This window comes from Danio rerio, chromosome 15 (assembly GCF_049306965.1).
Source record: "Danio rerio strain Tuebingen ecotype United States chromosome 15, GRCz12tu, whole genome shotgun sequence".
Lineage (NCBI taxonomy): Eukaryota > Metazoa > Chordata > Actinopteri > Cypriniformes > Danionidae > Danio > Danio rerio.
Genome location: NC_133190.1, coordinates 40543260 through 40561931, shown reverse-complemented (window position 1 = coordinate 40561931; position 18672 = coordinate 40543260). Strand labels below are relative to the sequence as shown.

The following is an 18672-nucleotide window of genomic DNA, read 5'->3' as shown; positions in this document are numbered from 1 at the left end:
TTTTTAAAAAATCATAAATATATCGCTTCAAATCCTACTTTCGTTATATGATATTTAATTGATTTATTATATGATATCCAACGATTCAAAAAATGTTGATCGAATCTAGTTCAATAGAAAAGTGTGTAATGTGGAAACTTTGAAATCAAAAGTAGGAGTTCTCAGTTTGCTATACGAAACGTTTGCATGTTCTGTGTGTTTGTTTTAAAGAACAGTAGGGTTTTGTTTACTAAACACATCCCTGTTTGGACCTTAAAGTTAAAATGACACCCAAATCGGCATCTAACTAACATCTAACAATGTCTTCCTAAAACACACAACAAATAATTTTCTAAAGCCAATAATAGATGTCAATTTGATGAGAATCAGCACCTCCAAGTCTGAGGCCATGGTGCTCCACCGGACACAGGTGGTTTGGCATCTCCAGGTTGGAGATAAGTCCTTACCCCAGATGGAGGAGTTTAAGTATCTTGGGTTTTTTTTCTTGAGTGAGGACAGGATGGAACGTGAGATTGACAGGCGGATTGGTGCAGCAGTAATGCGGCTGATGTACGGGTCCGTTGTGGTTAAGAAGGAGCTGAACCAAAAGACAAAGCTCTCAATTTACCGGTCAATCTTTGTTCCTACTCTCATGGTCATGAGTTTTGTGTCATGACCGAAAGGACAAGATCTCGTTTACAAGGGGTGAAATGAGTTTCCTTAGCAGGGTGTCAGGGCGCACCCTTATAGATGAGGAGCTCTGTCAACCAGGAGGATCTCGGAGTAGAAGCACTGCTCCTCCACATCAAGAGAAGTCAGTTGATTTGGCTCGGGCCTTTTTTCGGATGCCTACCGAAGGAGGTATTCCAGGCATGTCCCACCGGGTGGAGGCCTAGGGGAAGAGCCAGGACATGCTGAAGGGACTATAGCCCCTTTCACACAGTGATACCGGTAAATATCCGGAAAATTTCCGGAACGACTTTACCAGTAAATTTAAAAAAGCGCTGTTCACACAGGCGAGGACGTTACGGAAATTTTCCGAAAAAGAGCATTCACACATCCATTCCAAGATAACGGTAAATTCTGACATCATTCACCACAAATGAGCTTTAAACGGCTGCGCTTGTATTTGTAAACATTTGACTAAATTACAAACTCTGTGGATGATCAATATTGTGAACAACTTTCGCAGGATCACTTTCGCATGTCGAGATGTTCATAATATGTGCGTGTGCAGGCTGTTTCACAGGTACACGCAAAGCTTGAAGGTAAACAAACAACGGCTTATCATAAGCATCTCATCGATGATTATTTACACAGTTGGCATTAAGAAGAACATATAAACGTGATCTGACTAACTTCTAGCAGCTAAATGTGTCTGGAAAAATATTCAAAGGTTTTTATTCTCACACACCGCGCGGACGTAAATGCGTCTGACTGTTGTGATTGGCTAAAGCAGACGTCTCACATCAGCTTGTTCTAGACGTGCACACGCTTATTACGGCAATCTTCCTTCTGCATTCACACAGCGCAGCATTCCGACAAATTGCCGGTAATGTTACAACTTCTCTTTCCGGAAAATAGCCAGAACGAATTTACCGGTATTTTCAAAAAGGACCTGTTCACACATACAACCGGCAATTTTCCGGAAAGGTCTGTATGTGTGAAAGGGGCTAATATCTCTCGGCTGGTCTTGGAATGCCTGGGGATGCCCCCCGAAGGAGCTGGAGGAAGTGTTTACTGCTGGCTCCGGAAAAGCGGTTGAAAATGAATGAATGAATTAATTTGATGTCATTTTAACATCAATTAATTTCTATGCATTATAGGGAAACAAAATCAAGTCTAAATTTGTATTTTTAATTTAATCTTTCATACAAATAAAACTTTTCTAATATAAGCATTCTTTTTGTGTCGTTAGTTTGGTGGTCAAAAGGCTATCAATTGTCAAATAGATGTCAAGGTTTTGACATCCAGTAGATGCATGCTTTTCAACATCATTCTTGATGTCAGTTTAATGTTGATTTGATGCGGGTAAAGTCTAGTAAAGTCTAGAAGGGATACATCTGCAACTGAAAGTTAATATTTATATCATTGTAACAATATAATAATTACTGTTTTTAGATAACTGTGAAGGTTGGGTTATGGGTTGGGGTAGGCGTTAATAAAATACAATTTAATGAATAATATGAATAATACTCTCTCTATATGTACAGTTTTTACATTACTGTGAGGGTTTGGTTTAGGGTTGAGGAAGAGTTAGATCTTAACATGATACATTTTAGTGGGTAACTTAAATAATCTAAATAATCTTGTTAACTTCCTGCTGCAGCTGCATTCCTTTTAGCAAACAACCCACATAGTCACTCACCATGTCAATTTTTCTTATGTTGTTATTATTAACATTTAGATGACCCTGTTACTCAAGAAGAACTGCCAAATCAATATATTACTGTTATAAATTGGAAAGATGAAAAATGTAATTACTAAAGTTGTATAATCTACGCCGTTTAATATTCAGTTATTAATATTAATAGTATATATTTTTAGAGGGGTTTTTTACATCATTTTGGTATTCCAGAGATGGTAACAAATTTATATAAAGCTGCAAAACCAGGTAAAAATCACGAAGAATTGAAAATTTTAAATAAATAAATAAATAAATAACACTTATTTTTTTTTACTACCAAGGTTTCTTAAGGTACTTCAAGGTGTTGCTTGCATGTTTTGAAGCCACATAAGTCTTAAATGCATATACATTGAAAGAGCTATCTGTATTAAGTTTGTAGCTGTCTGATCTCTCAACAAGAAAGTTTTATTCATATAGTAAATGCCTCAGTGCTGAACACCATGTGATGAAATTATCTTATGAGCGCATGTGTGTTTATCTAGCATGCTATACAGATCAACTGGGGTTGTTTCAAGAAGGGTTACAACTGCGGCCGGAAGATAACAATAATTATTTATATATATTTTTTATTATCCATTAACGTCTTTCCTAACCTCAAATCTACTCCTCACTGTAATGCAAAAACAGTAATTATAGCAAGAATTATATATTACTTATTAAATTACCCATTCATTTGTATTTTATTGTCTGCCTCTACCCCAATCCTAAACCTGCCCCTCACTGAAGTGTAAAAATATTCATTATTGTTGTAGTTTCACAAAAATTATGCTATATTGATGTATCCACAGTTGTATCTCATCTAGACTTTCTCCTACACCAGAGATTTTGGGGCAAAAAGTACCACAAAAACGTAACAAAATCTGCAAAAACTAGGTGAGGACTGCACTTATTAAGTCTGTGTCGTTCTCAATAAAGCCTGAATATCTCAATGGATGGAAACAAGCGTCTTCTGTTACTCTAGCCTGGCATTAGCAGCTGGTTGTTAACTCACTGTGCTCTGAATGGCAGGCGTTTGGCTGTGTGTGAAGTGCAGACTGGAACTTTCTGTGGGTCAGGTGACCGGGGCTGGAAATCTCTGCGCTATAAACACACAGGAGTCCAGAGCTTCTGCCTCTGAGTCCGGCAGCGCAGGAGTGCAACAGGCACCAGGACGAGCTGAGGGGGCGAAAAGACATTCATTACAATCCGTTATCTCTCAGGAAGAACTTTTACATTAAGGTAAAGGTTTATTTTTAAGCATTGCACACAGCTTGGCTCATGTTTTTCATTTGAACTATATATATTTTTTTTGGAGTTTAACATTAATATTTTATTGCAAGTTTATAAGTTTTTGTGCAAGAAAATGCATTCTTCTGAAGTGCATAATGGATAAAACTCCTACAAAGTCGTTGTGACACAGGGTAATACCTGATGTACACTGGACTATTAAAAAACTGTGCTTCACAGAGAAAATATGTTGTATTTCAAGAGAGGGGGGAGCCATTTTTGTTATACATGGGTTTAACCTCTATACTTAGCAGAGGGTTGGTTTAATGAGGTCTGAACTTGTGAAGCTTTTAGAAGTATGAATATAGAATTTAATTAATTTTATTCATTAAGTTATTTTATAATTTTTTTAATTATTTTTTCTTATATATTTTCATTTTATTTCTTCCCCCCTTATCTTGTTCACCAGTTTTTCTGTTGTATTTAATGCTTGAAACTTTAATAAATATATTGCAAAAAAAAAAAAAAAAACATTATAATTTGTGCGATGTGGTCTAGATCAGCAGTTTCCAGCAGTGGGGTCCTGGCCCACAAGGAGGCCTCTGCAAGCTCTGTGGGGGGTTGAGTCATATTTTAAAAAAAAAATTTGCAGTGGACAATTAGGAGAACAATCATATTGTCTTATTTCATTTTATCCCCTAGCTGACCCAAAAATGGACAAATAATGGAGTCTCACAGATTCGCTTTCAGCAGCTAATAGTAATAACCCAAGCATACTGGTGAGGAAGCTTCAAATATTTTGGGTTGCAGCGCTAACAATACTGAAAACACAAAATGCAGGAAATACCAAAACAGTTAACTGAACTACGGTTTTATTCCATTTTCTCGAAGCAGTGTCCCAGACCCAGCCACAGTGCATTATCTGCTTCAAAGTTTTTGCTAACGAATGCATGAGGTTGTCCAAATTAATAAGACATTTATAGACGACTCATCCCCAATACCGCAAGGTGTACCCAATACAAATGGCCTATGATGTTTAGCTTTATTAATATAAATTAAGAGCCAGTTTCTGTGCCCAACAATCAGGTTGTCGTAGTCCTAACCTTCGACCACCACTCATTCCACTATGCACCTGCCCCTTACGACTCCCCCTGGTGGTGGACCTGCAGGAGGATGGTCCCACGTCGCTCCTTCAGGCAAAGCCCAGCCGGGTTACGTGGGGAAAAAAAAGGCCACCAGAAGCTTGTATACGAGCCCCAACCCCAGGCATGGATCCAGGGTGCGCCATACCGGGCGACATCACGGTCCTCAATGTAATTAAGTTCATAATGGGTTTTTAAACCGCACTTAGTCTGACTTGTCACCTAAGACCTTTTCGCCTTGGGAGACCCTGCAGGGGCATTAGCCCCTGACAACATAGCTCTTAGGATCACTCAGGCACTCAAACGCTCTCAATTTACCAATCTACTTTCCTACTCTCACCTTTGGTCATGAGCTTTGAGTCATGACCTAAAGGACAAGATCTCGGCCGAACAAGCAGCCGAAATGAGTTTGCTTCGCAGGGTGGCACATCGAGAGAAGTCAGCTGAGGTGTCTCAGGCATCTGTTTCGGAATCCTCCTGGACGCCTACCTAGGGAGGTGTTGAAATACAGTAGCATTGTAGGCGTAATTAAGCAGCTACAACTCAGTTTAAAAACCTGGCAGATTAATTCTTAATATTATGAATATTTGTTATTGGCAGCCACTTTAAACATAATAAATAGTTTAGACATTAACACTGCACTGTGCTTACAGGTAAAAATAAATAAAACGTCATATATTCCTCGGACCTCATAAATATAAGCTATATGTCATCATATTCATATTCATGTTCACATATAAACTCTTTTTGATCAATTTTGAAAAAGATTGGGGTTAAACATAAAATAATTGTATATCTTTGAAATCTAAACATTAACTTGTATTTTAAATATATGAATTGGATTTACATATTTAAATTAGAAATTAGGGTGAAGCATTGGTGCAGTAGGTAGTGCTGTCGCCTCACAGCAAGAAGGCCGCTGGGTCGCTGATTCCTGAGCCTTGGCTCAGTTGGCGTTTCTGTGTGGAGTTTGCATATTCTCCCTGCCTTCGCGTGGGTTTCCTCCGGGTGCTCCGGTTTCCCCCACAGTCCAAAGACATGCGGTACAGGTGAATTAGGTAGGCTAAATTGTCCGTAGTGTATGAGTGTGTGTGTGAATGTGTGTGTGTGTGGATGTTTCCCAGAGATGGGTTGCGGCTGTAACAGCATTCGCTGCATAAAAACTTGCTGGATAAGTTGGCGGTTCATTCCGCTGTGGCGACCCCGGATTAATAAAGGGAATAAGCCGACAGGAAAATGAATGAATGAAATTAGAATTTAGGTCTTCCTTCTGCTTGCTAGAGTAGGCTTTGTGCTTCAGAAAAGTATCAGAAAACCAAGTGAATAAACTATACGTGTCAACATTGGGATATAAAAATACAGGATACGCCCCCAACAACCGTTACAAATATGGGTAGGAATTAGCTTCAAATGATAAAATACATAACAAACATTAGAAAATTACAAATAAATTAAAAGGTTTCACCTATTAAAAATGAAATTACTGATCACATCGGTTTTATCGTACACATTAAAGGGTTAAAACTATGTTCAGTTGTTTACTTTAACTATTTAGTGATTCCTTCGTGTACCATTGAAAGGAAGCCTGCTTACCACTAGTGGTACACAAACCACAGTTTGACAACCACTGCTTAAGTACATCTACCTTAGTGTTCAACAACAACAAATAAACTTAAAGTGTTTGGAACAAGTCAAGGGTGATGATGACAGAATTTTGAAATTCTGAATCTCTTTAAATCTCTTTAAATTACAATGGTCTCTTGTCTCAGGTCTGCTTAAAGTTTTTTTAAAAGTCCTTAATTTGATTTTCTCTGCAAACTAGAGAAGACATGAAAATATTGAACATTGGAGCTTTTTATTTTTTGCATTTCATGTTTCATTCAAATGACCCTTTATAATGAACTGCAATAATGGATTAAATGAAGTAAGCAATGTGCAGTTATAGAAGTTCACAGTCGACAGTTTACTCACACACACACACACACACACACACACACACACACACACACACACACAGTCCTGGTCATGGCCCACAGCCAAGCATGCGATCTAGTGCTTTCTAAAGCAGCTGACAGCACAAGGCAGCATGACTGCAGCACAAATGTGAATGTAACCACAAATATATTACATATAACTTACACATAATTTATAAGCCGTCTCTGTTATGCTTTTTCATATAGTATGTTACCTTCCATGTACTGTGTAAAAAAAAAAAGCTGTTTGTGGTAGTACAAGTTCTGCGAAGTCTCAAAGATCAAAGTGCAAGATAAACTCTCCTGCAAATGAAAAAAAGATTCTTGAGAATTGCCTGAAACAGATCATCACTAATTCCACTTTTGCTTCCTGCAAAAACTATGAACTGTAGGTTTGTAACAAGTTTGCTTAACCCAGCTTATGCTCTTAGTAAGTTGCAAAAAACACCTGTTATGACCCTCAATCACAGTTGTTGTATCTGAGGTCTAGAAGAGCTTGGTTTGATTTACTGACATTTTCTGTAGGTAAATCCCCCTTTGCAAGCATTTCCAACCCAGTGGGCAAGTTGATGTCAAAACAACATCAAAACACGTGTTAAAAACAAGTCAAAAAATGGACAGTCTTGTAATCGTTTTTTTCATGTCGATGTTAGATGTCAATTAGATGTCATTTTGACATTAAAATAGTTTACATTCATTAAAGAGATATGAAGAATGAAGGATCTTTCAGATAGATAAAACTTTTTTTTATTAAAATACTTGTTGTGTCCATATTTCTGTGGTCAAAAGGGAATCAATCTGTGAATGTCAAACGAACATCAAGGTTTTGGCATCAAATTCATTCACATTTTTGAAGTGTTTTTTATGTCAAGCTTAATGTCAACTGTTCTTATTACTGTATAATATGTTCTAGGGAAGCATTTAGAGCTGGAATTCAGTTTCTGACATGCACTGTTACTTAGAGACCAATCAAAACAGATTGAGCTATGATCTGACCAATCAGAGTAGAGCAGCCTCTCAAAAAGATGGAAGGCCCTGAAAAAAGAGCTGCTGCTGTAATTTAAAAATGTTTAGTGACTAAGGATTAATATAAACCAACACTGTAAAATAAAATCTGTAAATATTACATTAAAAGAAAATGGCAGCTGGGGTTGTCAACATTTAATCCTTGAAAATGTCAAAACATTTACGGTAAACGTATTTATAATAAAACCATACACCAATATTTTGATGACACATAAAACTCTGTGCGTAACTCAAGAGAAAAAACTAAAAGAAGAATAGTAATATCAACAAAACATCATAAAAAGTAAAGCGTCATGCAGTGAATTCTGGTAAAGTGAATTCACAGTTATTCACGGTATTTATTAAAAAACTTTCTGTTAAACAGGTTACAGAATTTTACCGTAGTATTTTTAGTTTTTTTTCTGTTGAAATCATGGAGATTTTGCAGGACACCCCATTAACTAAATTATTTCCCACAAAAAAATAGGTCTAATCTAAAAAAATGTCTACCTATATGCATGCATTAAATAAGTCTATAATTGCAGTAGTGGATTGTTATTTCTTTAGACTTGGAACCGTTGAAAAACATTAATGATAGTAATTTCAATTGTAAGTTTGCATATGGAAATAATCATTCTGGCATTCCCGACAAAAGAAATCTCATTGAATTAAAATAATCATTGGTCATTTTGTATCCAGACAGGATGTCAAAAGGTCCAGCAGTGGGTATTGATCTGGGCACCACCTACTCATGTGTGGGAATCTTCCAGCATGGAAAGGTGGAGATCATCGCCAATGACCAGGGAAACAGAACGACCCCCAGCTACGTCGCTTTCACGGACACCGAAAGACTGATCGGAGATGCAGCCAAGAACCAAGTTGCCATGAACCCTTCTAACACTGTGTTTGGTAAGGCAGCAAAAAAAAATCTAAGCAGAAAAAAATTTAAATTAGTGCTTTTGTCTTGATTATAGTCCAAATAACTAAGAATTCCTAAATCAAGAAGTAATCAAGACAAGTAAAAATGATTAGCTAATTTTTTTTCAATTATTTTTCAGTTTCTTTTTGAACCAAGCAAAATAATCTGCCAGTGGGGTGAGAAATTTCTGCCTCACTGTTATAAGCGATAAGTTACTTTAAACCACAGGTGTCAAATCCAGTTCCTGGAGGGCCGCAGCTCAGCACAGTTTAGCTTTAACTGTAATTAAACACACCTGATCAACTAATTGTGTCCCTTAGGCTTTTTTGAAACCTACAGGTAAGTGAAGTGTTGTTAATTAAGGTTGGAACTAAACTGTGCAGAACTGCGGCCCAGGAACTGGATTTTACACCTGTGCTTTATACTAAAGTGAGTAAAGCTATATTGTCTTAAAAGTAACACTTTGAAATCGTTTTTTTAAGTAAGTAAACCTATTGCAAATTGGAAAGTTTAAGTTGATACAATTTTTTTAATTATGCTCAAAGTTCATTTACTTAATAATTTTAGACCAACAGGTTTACACCCTTTTTTAAGTAAACTAGTATTACCCTTTTTAAGCCAACGATTGGCTTTAAAAGAAACAAATTAACTCCCTTTTTAAAGTCAACTAATCATTTATTTACAGAAGTACAGTGCAGTGAGGATTTCACATTTAGAAAATGCTTCTAAACTTAATAACTTTTAGATATTTGGACAAAAAAAATACAAAACCTTAATAAGACTTTTTTTTTTTTTTTTTTAATAATTATTTGTTTTTATATGTACCAGAATTTGGTACACCTTACTTGAAAAGAATCCAATTGTAACGCTACTGTTCTCCACTAGACGGCAGTGTAAGCGCTAAAACATAGGTCTTTGCCAGCACAATTTGATACTATAGACCCCCCACCCCGCACCCACCCTTTTTTTCCTTTTAATTATCTTTTCTACTATATATATATATATGTCATCTTACAATGTTGAATAATTGTCAATTATTCATTAATTTTCTTTTCGGCTTAGTCCCTTTATTAATCTACGATCGCCACAGCGGAATAAGCCCCCAGCTAATCCTGCTAATGTTTTACACAGCAGATGCCCTTCCATGCTTCTGTTTGTTGTCATTTTTGTCTTTGATATGCATCTTCTTGGTTCAACAGATGCCAAGCGCCTGATTGGACGACGCTTTGATGACCCAGTGGTTCAATCTGACATGAAGCACTGGCCCTTTAAGGTAATCAGTGACGGCAGCAAGCCCAAAATGGAAGTGGAGTACAAAGGAGAGATAAAGACTTTCTTCCCTGAAGAGGTGTCCTCCATGGTCCTCACTAAGATGAAGGAGATCTCCGAAGCTTACCTTGGCAAGGTGAAATAAACTACATACTGTAAAGCTTGTGTACAGTAGTCAACATCTGAAGTGGATCAGAAAAGTTTTAAAAATCAAAACTTAAAAAAAGACAAGATATTAAATAATTTTAGAGTCTAAAACTATTGAGCAACACCCATTCTTGTCTTAGGGATCATTTTTAAATGTTGAATACTGTATACTTTCTTTCTGGGCCCTTTGACATGTATAACTGAAGCTTTTCTCTCCAAAATATTTGGTTACACTTTATTTTGATGGTCCATTTGAGTATTAATAGATTGTCTGCTTAATATCTGCTGATACTGGTCCATCAACAGACATTTAACTGGTTATAAGATTGTAAGCAACTTAGCAAGTACATGTCAACTTACACTAAACCTAACCCCAACTCTAACCCCAACCTAGCCGTCTACTTGTAATCTAATGACAATTAGTTGGCATGTCGATGCAATGTAACTTAAATTCAACAAACGGACCATTAAAATAAAGTGACCACATTTTTATGTTTACAAAAACATTAAAAGTCTTTCCCTGGATTCTTCAAAATGCAAACTGAGGAGAATACCATGTTACTATTATTTAATTTTATTTATTCATATTTTAAGATTATATTTGTCAAATTGTGATCGAGCATGGGGTGCAACTTGGGATGCCAGAAGTGCAAGCACAATACATGACCTACCCATGAGGTCACTGGCTCCATATCCGACCTAATTATTAAAAAAGTAAGCCTCTTATTGATCGCATGCTACATTACCAAACCAAAACAAGAGAGAAAGACACGTACTGTGGTGAGGACTGACAGATGTGCAAAGCTCTGCAAACCTGAACCTCAAGCTTCTTATTTTTTTTTTTTACTAACGTCTCCATTACAAGTGGTTTAAAAAAAAAATAACTACAGATTAATATCTGATTTTGCAACGCGTTTCTGGTTTAGAAATCTTTGAAGTTTTAATTGTACCTTCACTGTCTATGAGAGATATTTGAAGATAACACTTGTTATTGCTGGCTGTAGGCAGGATGTAATCTTTATCAGAAACTCATCAAAACAAGTTTGGTTTGGTGAACGTACAAAGTGGAAAAAACTGTAATCCAACATCATCTTTTAAACATGCATGCACAATCTCTGAGAGCAATGCAACCATTACATGGGATATTTTATCCAAAAATATACATTTTCTCACTATTTATAATCTTTTATGAATCTCTTTTTTTCCTGCTTAACACAAAACAAGATATTTCAAAGAAAGCTGAATACTGCAAACCACTGACATCCATAGTAGAAAAACAAATCCTATGGAAGTCAGAAGGCACTAGTTTCCAGTATATCCTTCATTACATCTTCATTATATCTTCTTGAAGAAAAAAAGGACACTTAAACAGGCTTAAAACAAGTTAAAGGTGAACAAATGTTGACAGAATTTTTAATTTGGAATATCCCTTTAATGCATAAACAAACTGTCACACTGATGTTACCGATGCTAATGCTATTATGCTAACAATGCCATTATAAAACGTGCAAATGAGAATTTGATCTTGTTGTCTTTTTAGACTGTATCAAATGCAGTGATTACGGTGCCTGCTTACTTTAATGACTCCCAGCGCCAAGCCACCAAAGATGCTGGAACCATCGCTGGCCTTAATGTCCTTCGCATCATCAACGAACCAACAGCAGCTGCTATTGCATATGGATTGGACAAAAAGGTAAACATTCTGAGCTATCTAGTTTAGGTATTTATATGAGTAAAGATGCTTACAGGGAGAGTTGACCCAAAAAGAAAACTTGTTATTCTTTATTTGTTCTAAGTGAAGTTTATTTATAAACTAATTTCAAGAGGATCACATGGTTATGACTGCTTGAGGTTGGTCCCGCATTATTCAAGTTATGATTCACCAATCAGACGATCCCTAAGCCATTATAAGTACTTTAAGTTCGATATAACAGCCATCTTCATTTTGAAGAATCCATCCTTCCACCCCTACTCCTCCTCTTTTCCTAGATGGGTGGCACATTGGCCCAGTGGTTAGCACTGTTGCCTCACAGTCCCCCGGGTTCCCCGGTTTCCTTTCACAGTCCAAAAACATGCAACCTAAGTTAAAGGGAGGGAGCTCCGGGCTCGAGGATCTTATGAGCCCAGGGCTCTCTGCCAGGACAGCATGCCAAACAAGCTTTATAATCAATCATCAGCTAAGTGTGAACTCTTGAAACCTGTTGGAAATTATTTCTTATGCTGGACATAAATAAAGATAAATAAAATAAAGATATATTATGACTTCCTTAGTTTTTCATATTATGAATGACAATGACTACCAGTGTCCAACATTTAAAAAAAAAACTTCTTTTGTGCTCCACTATGGTAAATGGTAAGTAAATTTAAATTTTTGGGTGAACTCTTCCTTTAACATTGAAATAACACATTGACGTTCATTTGTACAACCTCAATTTTACTAAAAATACCATGGAAAAACTAAGGTTGATAATGCAAAACCATGGTTAGTTTGGGGTTACCATAGTTGACCATGGTAACCACAAATTAAGTATGGTTTACAAATCTTACTATAGTATTATCCTGCTAATTGTAGTAAAACGTAACACTGTGGTTATACCAGGGGTGTCCAAACTCAATCCTGGAGGGCCAGTGTCCTGCAGATTTTAGCTCCAACTTGCCCTGACACACCTGCAAGGATGTTTCTAAAAAGCCTAGTAAGAGCTGGATTCACTAGCCTAGGAGTGTCTGAATGGCTTGGAACTAAACTTTGCAGGACACTTTCCCTACAGAACCAAGTTTGGGCACCTCTGGGTTATACAAACAGAAATGTGACAAAAATTATGGTTACTACAATTTTAGTTTAAGGAATCCCTTTAACTGGCATGTAATATATATTTGAATGAACTTCAGTGCAGTACGGAAGGTTAAAGTGTTGCTTTCCTGTTTGACCACAATTCACCACAGGTCGGTGGTGAGCGCAATGTCCTCATCTTTGATTTGGGTGGTGGCACCTTTGACGTGTCCATTCTGACCATCGAGGATGGCATTTTTGAGGTCAAGTCAACAGCAGGTGACACCCATTTGGGTGGTGAGGACTTCGACAACCGCATGGTCAACCACTTCATCACCGAGTTCAAGCGCAAGTTCAAGAAAGACATCACTGGCAATAAACGTGCTGTCCGTCGCCTGCGGACAGCATGTGAGCGTGCCAAGCGCACCCTTTCATCCAGCACACAGGCCAGCATTGAGATCGACTCTCTGTATGAAGGTGCTGACTTCTACACTTCCATCACCAGAGCCCGTTTTGAGGAGCTCAATGCTGACCTGTTTCGCGGTACACTGGAGCCAGTGGAAAAGGCTCTGCGGGATGCCAAGATGGATAAGGCACAGATCCATGACATTGTGCTGGTTGGTGGCTCCACTCGTATTCCCAAGATCCAAAAGCTGCTTCAGGACTTCTTTAATGGGCGAGATCTTAACAAGAGCATCAACCCTGATGAAGCCGTAGCTTATGGAGCTGGTAAGAGGTTTAACTTCCTATCTACAGTAGATTATAAATCAATTTTGCTTCGTGACATGCTACTAATTTTCACCCCAAAACCCATCCAGCTGTCCAGGCAGCCATCTTAACAGGTGATACATCAGAGAATGTGCAAGACTTGTTGCTGCTGGACGTCACTCCTCTCTCTCTGGGCATTGAGACAGCAGGTGGTGTCATGACCGTGCTAATTAAGAGGAACACCACCATTCCCACTAAGCAAACCCAAACCTTTACCACCTACTCAGACAACCAGCCGGGTGTACTCATCCAGGTAATAGAATAAGTTTTGTTTTAGACCCATAGTTTGTTTGCTTTTGATTAACCAATATCCGTATAACATGCATTTTTAATTCAAAGCTCCTTTAGTGCATGTATGTCAAGAGTCATGTTCACCAGCATATATTCATGGGTGTTATAACAAGAACGTCTTGCTGGTAATGCCAGTTAAAATGTCATTATTAGCATAAAAAAATACAATATATGCTGATGACAAGAAATCCTGGACTGTTGTGGAACATCCTGAACTAGGGCTCACCAAACGTGTTCCTGGAGGGTGGGTTTCCTGTTCAGTTTAGCTCCAACCTTATTCAAACACACCTGAACAAGTAAATCAAGGTCTTACTAGGTACACTTGAAATTTCCAGGCAGGTGTGTTTAAATAAGTCGTGAATAACCTCTCCAGGGACACCGGCCCTTCAAGACTGAGGGTACTTTAACACCTAGACTTTTGTTTCGGAACCTGTTTTGTTTGCCCAGTTAGCGCGGTTCGTTTAGCATATGTGAAAACACCAAACGCGCTTGGATCCACACCAAAACAATCGCTCCGAGATCGTTTTGAATGAGGTGGTCTCGGCTTGATTGAAACAAACTCTGGAGTGGATTGATTGTAGTGAGAAAGCGATACGATCCGAGCCCAGTTATATCACAGTGTATTATGGATATGTAATAGGCATACGGCTACAGGAAGAGAGAATTATGAGTAGGGCGGGAGGTCATTCCAGACATCCCATGTCTCCCAAAAGTTTTGTGAGTCTCCCGCAAATGCACAGAGACTCCAGGATGCCCACAAACGAGTGTTAATCTCCCAGAAATTGCACGTCTCCCTCCGGGTCCACAAATTTGTCGCGCACCCTTCTTACCCCTCCCCACCGCATACCTCCTCGTTCTTCAGACACGTCGCGCGCACCTTGTCAAACACCACCAAACCACCAACTCCCCTGACAGCTAAGCGGGACTCTGCAATAAACCCTAAAACTCTGACCAATGTGAGGAGAGTTTACTCACATGTGACTTGTTTTAGCTCTTTTGGTCTGTTTAGAAACTTTGCTGCACCAACAACAAAGAGCAACAATGTAACAATTTTAATCCCTGTTTCGAAACAACTGAATCGAATCACAGGTGTGAAAGCACCCTGAGACAGATGACCCCTGTCCTTAACAATTAAAGTAGTTACATCTGCAACTATTTGGATTTCATTTTAGTAATCCCACTTTTCTAATCTGTAGGTATATGAGGGAGAGAGAGCCATGACAAAGGACAACAACATTCTTGGCAAATTTGAGTTGACCGGCATCCCTCCTGCTCCTCGTGGTGTGCCACAGATTGAAGTTACCTTTGACATTGACGCCAATGGCATTCTCAACGTATCCGCAGTAGACAAAAGCACTGGCAAAGAGAACAAGATCACTATTACCAATGACAAAGGTGGAACAACTTGTCCTAAACTTGGCTGATTTTGAGGTTTAAAGGTGGTCTCAGTTTTTGCAATGAGTTTCCCACTAATCTCTTCTGCTTCTTTTAGGTCGTTTGAGCAAGGAAGACATAGAGCGTATGGTACAAGAGGCTGACCAATACAGAGCAGAGGATGAAGTACAGAGGGAAAAGGTCACCGCCAAGAACACTCTGGAGTCCTTGGCCTTTAACATGAAGAGCACTGTTGAGGACGACAAGTTGCAGGACAAGATCAGTCCAGAGGACAAGAAAACTATTACTGACAAATGCAATGAGGTCATCTCATGGCTGGACAAGAACCAGGTAGGTTACAACATACATTGCATATATTGCAACTTGCAAGTGAATCTTCAGGTTACACTAGTTTAAGAATATGAAAGATGTTCCTCACCTTGAGGAAACCAAATCCATTTGTGTAGCCACCCAGAGTGAGTCAATAATAAATAAGCTTTTTACACTGCTCTTATCCCTGGGTTTATCATCATCCCAAACCTGTTATTTAACCCCAGTAGAGAAATGGTAGACATTGATAATTTAGAAACCATTTAGCACCATTTTTTCTGAATGCAGAAAAAAAAAATTATACTGACCCGTAGGGATGCAACGGTTCTCAGTAAAAAAAAAAAAAAAACATATCGTCCCGTAGTTCTTCCATGGTTTTGTGGGCCCTGTGATCCACGATTCAGAATATGCATTATTAATATTGTTTTGTTAATGCTTCCAATTCCCTTTCCCATTTATTGCAAGTGCGAAGACCTGTCCAATCACCTCATAGTATGTAAATATGCTGTTGACATCACGTTTCCTCACGTGTTGGTGTGTTTGTGGAGTTTGTGTTTCAGTATGGCAAATAAAGGCAATAAAGGCCAAATGCGCAGGTGAGGCTAAATCACAGCACATTGCCATCAGTGTTTCAACAGACACTCAATATCAATATCACTCAATCTCAATAAATCAATGGTCACTAACAGGTGGATCGAGGTCTCGGTCCAGATCCAGAAGCGTCCCATACGGACGCGGACATACAACAGGTCTGTTACTTCAGTCCTGCTCATTCTGGGTGTTGTTCCACACCCGATCACTCCCACTATTCACTGTTTACCCGCCGTTTGCTAAGAACTGATTTCTTCTCGACTGACTGTTCTCACTAAATTAAGAGAGAAGAGCCAAACACTCTTTCTTTGCTTAAGTTTCATTCTCTACGATGGTGCTAAGGGAAACAAAACTCTTTGGAATCATAATAAAATCATGTAAAAATCATAAATAAAAATGCATTGTTGCATTGGATGTAATCAATACTTTAAAAAGTGCTTAATAATTAAGATGTGTTGACATAATTATTATCTGCAAAATTAATTAAGACTGTTGAGTCAAAATGTAAAATAGATACCGGGGAATTTAAGTCTTTTCCTTTTTATTTTCTTAAGCAATTTATTTGAACCTACAATTTTCGAAATACCCTACTTTAATTATTGCGAGAATATGCAAATCTGCAGTCATATGTGTGAACCTCTTGCATTGTCAGGTGTTTGTTACCCGATAAATATGTTTATTGTTTTTTAAATTATTCTGTAGGCATTTTGTTTCTAAGCATAGCACAAACTGTACCGAAGCCGTGACCCCAAAACCCTGATACATACCTAACCATGAGTAGATTAAGCCGTTGCACCCCTACTTACCTGTATGTCTGATACCTGTATGCCTGATGTCCATTTAGAAAAATGTTTATAATACAGTTTACTATATAGTATAATATCAGACTGAGCAAAGCAAGATCTTTTATTTAAAGAAGTTTCATACGGCTTTCATCCAATCATAGATCTGACAATGTAGATATATCCAAGGTTTCAGTCGTGTACTGTATTAAATTATAAATTTCCAAGATTACTAACCCTTGGTAAAATATAAGTAGAGGGAGACCTACAAAAGGATAAATCAAGTGTGGATTCCCCAGAAGAGATCATTAAGCCAGAAATTCCCAATGTTATTCCTAAAGGTACACCAACAGTCAGTGTTGCCAGGTGTTTGTTTTCCTGCACAGTTGGACTATTTTAATAATACAGTTGCAGGAAAAAACTTTTGTAATGTGCCACAGCCATTAAAATGTTTATTTCTGATGAGTATAAAATAACAACCTAATCGTTTCTTAATGGACACTGATCTCAGAATACATACCTATCAACCCAAAGACCCCTGCAAGTGAGTAAGTGATATAACTGCCCACATATCGATGAACACATCTGATAAAGGTAATGCGAAGTGTTTTTCGGTTAGCGGATAGTCGGTACTTCAACACCTACACAGTATGTACAAGTATGTGTATAACAATACAATAGAAAAGATATAGTAAACCTTTCCCTGGGTTTACTTTTCTTTCCATTTGGTTGGGACTTGAGTTGTAATTGGGCTGGAAATTTTTCTTGGACATGGCAACCCTGCCAACGGTATACAGTTTAGATATCACTCTTATCTAACCCATTTATTTCTGTTCTTGGAGTCTCTACTAGTGAGCTGATCGAACTAATTGTCTGTATTCAAATAGAGTTAGGGTTGATACTTTTGGTGTGACTTCTGAACCATGTTTGGGAAATGTATTAGGCGATAAGCCACTTGGCAGAACAATGAGTATTTTCTTATCTCTTGTGCCACAGACCGCAGAAAAAGATGAGTACGAGCATCAACAGAAGGAGCTGGAAAAAGTGTGCAACCCCATCATCACTAAGCTCTATCAAGGCGCTGGTGGCATGCCAGGTGGGATGCCAGGTGGGATGCCCGGCGGTTACCCTGGAGGGCAAGGAAGTGGTTCTTCCTCTGGTCCTACCATTGAGGAAGTGGACTAACTTTTGGCACCAGAACATCCAGGCTTACACAAAGAAAGAAACCAAACACTCTGCAGCATGTCAAACAGGCTTCTTTTCAAATAGCATTTACTCACATTGGTCAGATATGTGCCAGATGAGACCAACTTATAGCTTGTGACCAAAGCAATAAGGCACCTTCAAAACTGCATTAGCATTTTAGTATCAAATCTGTAATCTACCTGGCTGTAAGCTATTATATCAGAGCTATTATACGCTTAATAATGCGATAATTAGAAATAAATACCAAGCTGAGGTGAGGCCTTGTTATTTGTCCAGTTAGCCGTTATGCTCATTATTCAGTATTTCACAATTATAAGCTTAAGAATAAATTCAATAATTGTTTCCGGTGTGACCCAACAAAAATAAAGCATATTATTTTCTCAATATCTTGTCATGTGTTTCCTTGTGTTTTAGTTCAATAGGATTTATGCCAGAAGGAAATCTATAAGAAGATGGCCTTTAACAAGTAGCCCAGTTCATAAGCAACAGACTCATTTCTGAAATTGAATGCAT

General features: G+C 38.1%; 1 protein-coding gene across 2 annotated transcripts; it reads left to right on the top strand.

Annotated features, from left to right (window-relative positions):
* Positions 1 to 3497: 3497 nt before the first annotated feature.
* On the top strand, positions 3498 to 18543 carry hsc70 (heat shock cognate 70). Of its 2 annotated transcripts, none has more exons than XM_073922831.1 (9): positions 3498 to 3604; positions 8416 to 8621; positions 9831 to 10036; positions 11588 to 11740; positions 12991 to 13546; positions 13636 to 13838; positions 15073 to 15271; positions 15369 to 15601; positions 17950 to 18543. In XM_073922831.1, the coding sequence occupies exons 2-9, from the start codon at positions 8417 to 8419 to the stop codon at positions 18136 to 18138; spliced, it is 1944 nt and encodes a 647-aa protein (XP_073778932.1). In that variant the 5' UTR covers positions 3498 to 3604; position 8416; the 3' UTR covers positions 18139 to 18543.
* Positions 18544 to 18672: the final 129 nt, after the last annotated feature.